The following is an 8522-nucleotide window of genomic DNA, read 5'->3' on the forward strand; positions in this document are numbered from 1 at the left end:
TCTTATGTACTATTTGTAGGGGAGAATGGCCCAAAGTAGCTAAATTAGACAATGTTGGCAACGAGAACACGGGATACCTCAGACATACACATCTNTCTAAGGACGAATAGCCATAGGCCAGGAAGAGAGTAGGATCCCGACAAACTGCAACCCTCACTCCTGTGAGGCCCCGGCCCCAGCCTCAGACCTTGCCAAGTCTGCCTGTGGACAGTGACACAGAGCTGACATTCCTTTTGCCCTTTCACCCAGGCCTCTGAGAAAGCCTTGGATTGTCTGGCTCCCAAGAGGAGTTCCTACCCCAGGCTGGACTCCAACTTCCTATAGCCAAGGATGATCTTAAACTTCCCCCTCCTCCTGCCTCCACCTCCCAAGTGCTAGGATGAAAGCCTGCATGACCATTCCCCCTCCCCACATTAGATGCATAAGGATAGGAGTTTTATTTTTATCAGTGCCAATCCCTGTTCTTAAATAGTGACCGACACTTAGGAAATGCTCAATCAAGAATGAATGAATGAACCAATAAGCAAGGGCAGGGCTAGAAGATAGATGTTCTGAATAGCAAAGACCGCAGGCACATGCAGAGCACCTGAGATTACTGGAGGTTTCAGAATCTTAGGGCAAGGGACAGTGAGTGTGCTGGCTAGTCCTCTGTCAGCTTGACACCCAAACTAGAATTCTCTCAAAGGAGGGCCCCTCAATTGAGAAAAATGCCTCCACGAGATCTGGCTCTAAGGCATTTACATAACTGGGGGAGGACCCAGTCCATTGTAGGTGGTACCATCCCTGGGCTAATGGTCCTGGGTTCTATAAGAGAGCAGGCTGAGCTGGGTGGTGGTGTGTGCCTTTAATCCCAGCAATCAGGAGGCAGAGGCAGGCGGATCATGTGACCCAAGTTTTCCCCTTAGAGCTGGAACCCAGGCAGTTGTGAGCTACAACACGTGGGGGCTGGCAACAGAACGTGAGAGCCATCCATGGGCCTTTAACCCTGGACTGTGTTTCCTGGCCTATCAGCTTTTCTTCAGAATCCTATTAAGAATGGCTGTCCACTGTGATCATGTGACCCAAGTTTTCGGAGTGGGAGGTGGNGGAGTGCTTGGAGCACTCCTCTTGCCTTGTGTTACACTGAGACCCTCCGGCCCCTGGTACTCATTAGGATTTTATTGCAAACATTGAAGATAATCCAGGGTCCTAGAGTGAGGGTTCCTAGGATAATGTGATCCAGGGAGGATCTAGGACATCAGGGAGTCCAAAGAGANCAAAGTATCCCAGCGTAGGCACTAGCGCCCCCGCCCGCCCCAAGGCAAAGGAGGAAGGGGCGGGGCNTCCACAGGTCGATGCCGGAAGTGCCTCTCCGCCCCTGCTGCTGGACCATGGAGACCGTGGCCCAGTAGAGACCTTAGTGTGAGGCTTTCAGGGGCGGCGGCCATGGAGGCCGTGCTGAACGAGCTGGTGTCTGTGGAGGATCTGAAGGTAATGTCTGGGACGGAGGAAGGAGAAGGGCAGAATTGGAAAGGGCAGTTCCTAAGGAGAGCTGACTGAAGCTAGCCAGTGCGGGTTTCGTCTTTCTTGGCAAGCTGAACTACGGCTCCCAGCAGCCTCTGCGGCATCCTGCTTCTTGTGGGAATCGGCTTCGTGTCCCTAGGCCTGACGGGAATTGTAGTTTCCTGGGTTTCAGCAACTCAGACCTAGGCCTGGGATCTTAGTGTGATGCAGAGCTGGGAATTTGGGGTACTCGTGCAGGGATGAAGTAGTATAGTCACTGGNGTAAATTTTCGCTAGTGTTTACTTCCGCACAGTGCTATTTTCACCGCATCCTTGTAGCTGTGTTTTCTTTCCTCTACTAGAATTAAAGTAAGGCAGATCCAGGCCCAAAAGAGTAGGGTGGGACGGGACCAGCGGCCTCAAGGGAAAGGCCATGTAGGAGGTTGTTTAGCTCTGGGACAATATGTTTACTCTTCAGATACTTGGGGTCAGCTGGTTCGGGAGCAGTGCCTCCAGCTGCCACCAGGTGGCATCTCCTCTTGGTACCACTAGGGGCTGGGTTCACGGACCTTCTGAAGGGGAGGACACAGCATGGGACCCAGGGGTGGAGATGACAGAAGCTTCGGAGTACCAAGATCTACAAGGGAAAGGCGGCAGAGAGGAAAATGGGATCTAACTGGGATTCAGACATCAAGTTAGCAGGAGAATGATTGCTGCCCTTTGTTTCTAAATGGTTACTCTTCTCTCTAATGACAGAATTTTGAAAGGAAATTTCAGTCTGAGCAGGCAGCTGGTTCTGTGTCCAAGAGCACGCAGTTTGAATATGCCTGGTGCCTGGTTCGAAGCAAATACAATGAGGACATCCGCAGAGGCATCGTGCTGCTGGAGGGTAAGGCACTGGCCCCCACTTTCCAGCCGCCAGCCTGCCTGCCCTCTACTGTCCTTGACCTCACCCCTCCAGGACCCTTTCCAACACAGAACCGTCACCTTACAGCACATTTGTCATTCAGTAACCACCAGTAACTTCACTTGGAGAAAGGGCTAGATTGATTCTCTACATCCCCAGTTTCAGCATCTGAACAGTCATTCAGATGGAAAATGCTGTAGGAAAAATGTTCTCAGGCTGGGGAGACTCAGTGCGTCCTGTCCAGGCATGAAGACCTGGGTTCAAATCCCCAGCACCCGCAGCAGCAGCTGAGTTTGGCCACCCGTATAGAGAGTAAGCTGGAGTCAGCTAGAGATGGCTTGCTGCCATCTTAGCCCAGGTTCAGTTGGAGACCCTTTCTTTAGGGGATGCTGTGGAGTGTGAACGAACTGGCCGTCCTCTGACCTCCATGCTTCCATGTGCGCACACACAGTGTACACAAAACACTTCTGGTACAGTTACTAATTGCTGTTAATATAGCATTTACGTTGTATTGGATAACAGTCATTTAGAAAACTCTATAGAGATTTAAAATATCTGAGGGGCTAGTGGTATCAAGGCCATGTGACCCCAGCACTGCAAAGGTGAAGACACAGGGACATCGTTCAGTAGTCGAACAATAATGACTGTGGAGATAGAGGCAGGAAGGTCAGAAGTTCAAGGCCGGGCTGGTGAGATGGCTCAGTGGGTAAGAGCACCCGACTGCTCTTCCGAAGGTCCAGAGTTCAAATCCCAGCAACCACATGGTGGCTCACAACCATCTGTAATGCGATCTGGCACCCTCTTCTGGAGTGTCTGAAGACAGCTACAGTGTACTTACATATAATAAATAAATAAATCTAAAAAAAAAAAGAAGTTCAAGGCCAGAGTCAGCACACACTGACCAAATTTGAGGTCAGCCTGGGGTACGTGAGCTCCCTGACTCAAAAAACAATGCATCTTTGGGGAGTGCGTTCTTTTTTTGGTAGTGGTGGTGGTTTCAAGACAGGGTTTCTTTGTGTAGCCCTGGCTGTCCTGGAACTCACTTTGTAGACCAGGCTGGCCTCGAACTCAGAAATCCACCTGCCCCTGCCTCATGAGTGCTGGGATTAAAAGCGTGCGCCACCACTGCCCAGCTTATAGGTACATTCTATGCAAACACTGTTTAATTTTATAGATGGGCCTTCCGTCTGTGCACTTTGAAGTCTGGGGGCTGTGTTGGCATAATCCCAGAGGCTGTCAAGGGACAACGCTGTAGGAACAGAAGACTGCTGTATCATTAGTCAGTTGACTTTGACACAGGACCTCTAACCTGTGCATCCTGCTTCAAGTACCTCAGTGCTGCGAATTCAGGGGTGCCACCAGCTCTGGGGTCTCTGTAAAGCAAATACTGTCCCCCACTTTGATCAGTTTGGATTTTTAGGTTTCTTTTACAGTAGAGCACAGCAGTGGGAGTGGTGTCAGCATTTGAGTCTTATTTGGAGACACAGTGCAGACACTGAGGAGACTAGCACTGCACAGCTACTTAGTGCCAAAGTGGTGGCTGCTGCACCACGGAACTGGAGAGGCTGGGGCAGCCTGATGGGGAGTTTGAAACAAGCCCGGACGGCATAGTGAGTGCCTATCTTAATACTGTCATACAGGGACACACACACACAGAGAATGAAATGAAAAACAAGTCAGACAAGGGTCACTCAGGGAAGCTGAGTTATAGGAAAGGGGGGCAAGTTGTGGGCCTAGAGTGGCGATTCACACCTTTAATCCCAGTACTCTGGAGGCAGAAGTAGGAGGATCTCTGAGTTTGAGGCCAGTCTGGTCTATAGAATGGGTTGTAGGACAGCCAGGGCTACACAGAGAAACCCTGTCTCAAAAACAAAACAAAAGCTCNGTCTAGAGAGTACATGTTTGCTTCGATTCCATTCCCAGCACTGCATAAGCCAGCCGTGTCCCAGACCACTCAGGAGACGGCAGGAGGAGTACAAGTCCGGGCATCCTCAGCAAGATGAGTGTCAGGCAGGAGGTGACCTTGCAGTAGGACCCATGGCTGGCCAGTGGGAATGCACCCATCCATCCAGACTTTGGGGCCGGTTCCTGGTCTCCACCACAGGTGTTTGACAGGCTTACGGCTGTCTCGGGGCTGTAACTGGGAAGCTGCAGGTGATAGAAACTGGTAATGCAGGTCCAGGACCATGACCCTCCCAGGATCCTAGAGGGAGTCAGCGTAGCAGGACCCATGGAACACAGAGTTAGAAGGAGACTCCCATCTTTCTCTTCTCCCTTCCCCCTCCAGAGCTGTTGCCCAAAGGGAACAAAGAGGAACAGCGGGACTATGTCTTCTACCTGGCCGTGGGCAACTACCGGCTCAAGGTAAGGCTGCAGAGCCCTTTCTGATCCACGTTCCTCCTGAGTGCCCCAGGTGGAGAGTCCTGGCCCTCAGAAAGCCAGCCAAGGGCAGCAGGCTGGGGTGATGGGGACTGTGTGGGTTAGACTCTGAGAGGGAAGGTGAGAGAGTATCGGGGTGTGGGGACCACGCTGACGTCAGGTTGGGGTGCAGCCCCGTGCCTGGAGCTGTTATCTCTGCTAGCTTATCACCCCCCCACAGCTGGGCTGTTTGTGAACTCTACTCTGTGGGGTGGGGCTGTAACGGGTGGAGGAGGAGGAAGGATGAGCTGGGCCAGGGAAGGACACCCCTGGGTGGGGGGGTTCAGGGGGATGCATCCCAAGGAACNTGTACTGTGAGGTGTGCCTTTCCTCTGATTGCAGGAATATGAAAAGGCTCTAAAGTATGTGCGAGGACTGTTGCAGACTGAGCCCCAGAACAACCAGGCCAAGGAGCTGGAACGCCTGATTGATAAGGCCATGAAGAAAGGTGACAGGCCTCTTGTTGGCTGTTCTTCCTCCTCCCTCGTGCCTGGGGCCCTTAGGAACACACACACACACACACACACACACACACACACACACACACAGAGTCCCTCATCAAACCTACCCTCCAAGGTCTCTGTAGCCCCAGGGTCCCACCCTGCAGACTCTGGGTCCAGGTCCCCCACCCGCCCGCTTCTGTGGAGGGCAGTGTGGCCNGCCGGGGCCTGGGGTGGGCCTGGTCTGCTCACGCCTCCCTCTTCCTTTTCCAGATGGACTGGTAGGCATGGCCATCGTTGGTGGCATGGCCCTGGGTGTGGCCGGCCTGGCTGGACTCATTGGACTGGCTGTCTCCAAGTCCAAATCCTGAAGGCAGCCTTCACCTGCTCTCTGCCCCGGGACGCCTAGGAGCCTGGGGGACACTGGAAGAGGGGCCTGTCCATCCTCACCATCGCCTTCCCTTTTCTCCTGCACCCCTGTAGTCTACCTCTACAGTCTCCATGACCCCCAGCCTCCTAGCCCCTGCACCTGTCCTTTAACCCTGTCATGCTTTGCAATGAGTGTAAATAAAATTGGGCCGTGGCTCAGGAAGCTCTGTGTGTGAGCATTGGCTGAGGGAGACCAGGTTCACCGGGTGCACGGCAGCCCTCTCTACCCCACTTCAGGTTCCTCTGCCAGCATCTTAGTCCACACCTTTCCTTCCTCCCCTATCCTGAATCCACTTGGAAGGAACAAGGAACCTCGCTGGAGGACAAACACGGCTTTTCCACCGCCCCAGAATCCTGGGAGAGAACAGTGAGCAGGGGACAGAGCTGCGATTTATGACTCTGGTCTCCTCTGACCCACACAGCTGCCTGGGAGTTTTCCACTGCAGGGGGCCCCCACTGGGCTTCCTCCAAAAACCCCACCCTTCCCTCCCTTTGTCTTCCTGCCCCCTCCCCTTTCTCTGCCCGATCTTTCTCCTTCAGGGGACACGGATGACGTAGGGTGAGAGAGGAAGCTGTGTGGAGATGGCAGGGACTGGGGGGGGGGGGTTGTTGGGCACAGGATACCCCAGCCCCANCTTGTGGGATGGGAGGCAGAGACCTCAGAGTGNTCACCCCATGCCCCTTGTGCCAGGCTCTGCGTGGGCCTGTTTGACTTTCCTGCATTCTTGTCATTCCACAGCCCCTGGCAGGCTCGCTGGGGGGCGGGAGGAGATACCTGAGGGGAGCGTGGAGGAGCCTGATTCAGAGAAGGAGGGGATGGGGAGCCATGGTTGGCATAGCTCTGTCTCACATAGAAAGGGAGCCTGGGGCCAACTTCACAGGCAAGACCAGGAAGCAGTCAACAAGGGAAGCTATGTTCATGCAGGTGCTCAGCTAGGATGGGGTGGGGAACCCAGAGGTTTCCGCTTATCATGATTGATAGAGCTGGTAATGGTTCCTTGTAAGTGGACAGGGAGAGAGATTGACCAGAATTATGCCTTAGGCCTATGTTCAGCCCCCCACCCTGGGCCCCTGGACCCCTGGACCCCTGGACCCCTGGACCCTTGGACCCTTGGCAGGAAGATCAAACTCAGGACCGAAGAGTCAAAGGGCACCTGGAGGGGCAATTCAAGTTCAGGAAGTTTGGAGGAAAATATAATTCGGTGGCCTCACCTCAGCCGTGTGGCATTTAGATCCAAGCAGCCGCTGGGGCAATGAGAGTGTGCCCAGGAGCTATGATTTGTGGTCCCAACTCCCATTACAACCCCAAAGGCAATAATGTTGTGTCAACAAGGCTGAGAGCCAAAAATTCAAGCCCAGGGCCCTATGATAATGAGGTCCAGGTTGGCAGGGTTGAGAGGTCTTCTCACCCCCAACTCAAACTTGATGGTCCTTGGCAATTTAGTGTCCCATCTGTAGGGTCTTCAGAGTCATAGGTCGCTCTCAGGCTCGCTTAGTCCATCATGGAAGCCTGTGGTGGGCCTGTTAGAAGGCTTCTTCTCTAGACACTCTGGTCTTTTGGGTACCTAAAACTCTTTGTCCCTCTAATTTCATTCCCTGGCTCTGGTGACAGCTGAGTCAGAGACAGGCCACTTCCCCTGGATTCCTAATGCCTCCCTTGGGGGCTGCTCCTTGGCTGTATCCCTAAGTCTCCTAGTAAGTCCAGCCTCCCCACTCCTAGGGCGGGGAGTCCCGGGCTAGGCCGNAGGCCGGGGGAGGGGGTGGACTTTTGGCCCGTTTATTCCCTCCATCACAATCAACAGCTGCAGAGCGGAGCAGGCTTGGCTCATTCCTCTGACCTGCCAGGAAGCAGAGCCTCCCAGANACCAGGCAGAGGCACTCAAACCTGACCTCCAGAGGACGGCGGCAGACAAGAATCGCAGCTGGAAGAGCACTCCTTCAACCTTCTCCCTCCTCAGTCTTCCTTAACATCCCTTTTGGGCCAAAGTCCCCGGAATTCACCTGGAGGTGCCATCTCTCTCTCAATCCCTGGGGCTCAAGCCCCCTTGGGGGACCTGCATCCCAGCATGTCGGTAGCTGTGGAGACCTTCGGCTTCTTCATGTCAGCCCTGGGACTGCTGATGCTGGGGGTGACCCTTCCAAACAGCTACTGGAGAGTGTCTACGGTCCATGGCAACGTCATCACCACCAACACCATCTTTGAGAACCTATGGTACAGCTGTGCCACCGACTCCCTGGGAGTCTCCAACTGCTGGGACTTTCCGTCCATGCTGGCCCTCTCTGGTATGGGGTGAGGGAGGCTCTAGGGGACAGAGAGAGGTTGGAGGGCTTAGGTGGAGTGATCCTTGAGGAAAGGGTGGAGGTGGTTGCCTTTGGGCACCATCAGGACACAAGGATTTCAGATGAAGCTCTTGGTTCTGGACAGCTACAGAAAAGGGTGCCGCATGATCCGGAATGGAACAGGTGTGAGTGTCACACACGGTTCCCTGCCCTAAAGTGTGACCCTCAGCCAGCTGAGGGAGGCCTCCGGATGTGATTTGCTAGCTCTAGGCATCCGGTAAAGGATGGAATGAATTTGGTGGTAGCCACCTGCAAGCTGAGAGGAGTCATGGTGCTAGTGTGCTGGTGGTCACGGGGCTTCTCAGCAACGCGGCGTGCAGGCGCGCACGGGATGTTGACTGTATTTTAGTGGTTTGTTCTGGGAAGCGTTGGCTCAGTTGGCAGGGGTGANACCAAGACTCCCATCTTGCTGGTTGAACGCCACCCTCAGTAGCTCTCCAAACATCCACAGTCTGGGGGTCTCCCTGCTCTGCTGAAACTCCAGACAGAAGGGAGACTACTAGGAA

The 8522-nt window shown here is 53.9% G+C and overlaps 2 protein-coding genes across 2 annotated transcripts in view; both read left to right on the forward strand.

The window, feature by feature from the left end:
* The first annotated feature begins 1321 nt into the window (after positions 1-1321).
* On the forward strand, positions 1322-5839 carry Fis1 (fission, mitochondrial 1). The gene is made up of 5 exons (XM_021162990.2): positions 1322-1470; positions 2239-2371; positions 4677-4753; positions 5150-5255; positions 5521-5839. Exons 1-5 carry the CDS (start codon positions 1426-1428, stop codon positions 5616-5618), a joined length of 459 nt encoding a protein of 152 aa, XP_021018649.1. The 5' UTR covers positions 1322-1425; the 3' UTR covers positions 5619-5839.
* Positions 5840-7471: 1632 nt separating this feature from the next.
* The window catches only part of Cldn15 (claudin 15), a 4704-nt gene continuing 3653 nt past the window's right edge, over positions 7472-8522 (forward strand). Inside the window, exon 1 of the mRNA XM_021163417.2 lies at positions 7472-7959. Within this exon, the coding sequence (XP_021019076.1) occupies positions 7743-7959 (217 nt within the window). The 5' untranslated portion in view covers positions 7472-7742. The remainder of the gene's footprint in view (positions 7960-8522) is intronic.

The sequence above is a fragment of the Mus caroli genome, chromosome 5, assembly GCF_900094665.2.
Source record: "Mus caroli chromosome 5, CAROLI_EIJ_v1.1, whole genome shotgun sequence".
Taxonomy (NCBI): Eukaryota; Metazoa; Chordata; class Mammalia; order Rodentia; family Muridae; genus Mus; species Mus caroli.

What these genes read in the sequence shown, in the direction of transcription:
- Fis1 (XM_021162990.2), top strand. Translation starts at nt 1,426, where the DNA reads ATGGAGGCCGTGCTGAACGAGCTGGTGTCTGTGGAGGATCTGAAG. An exon ending in TGTCTGTGGAGGATCTGAAG is followed by an intron (nt 1,471 to 2,238) that starts GTAATGTCTGGG and finishes CTCTAATGACAG; the next exon opens with AATTTTGAAAGGAAATTTCA. An exon ending in TGATAAGGCCATGAAGAAAG is followed by an intron (nt 5,256 to 5,520) that starts GTGACAGGCCTC and finishes TTCCTTTTCCAG; the next exon opens with ATGGACTGGTAGGCATGGCC.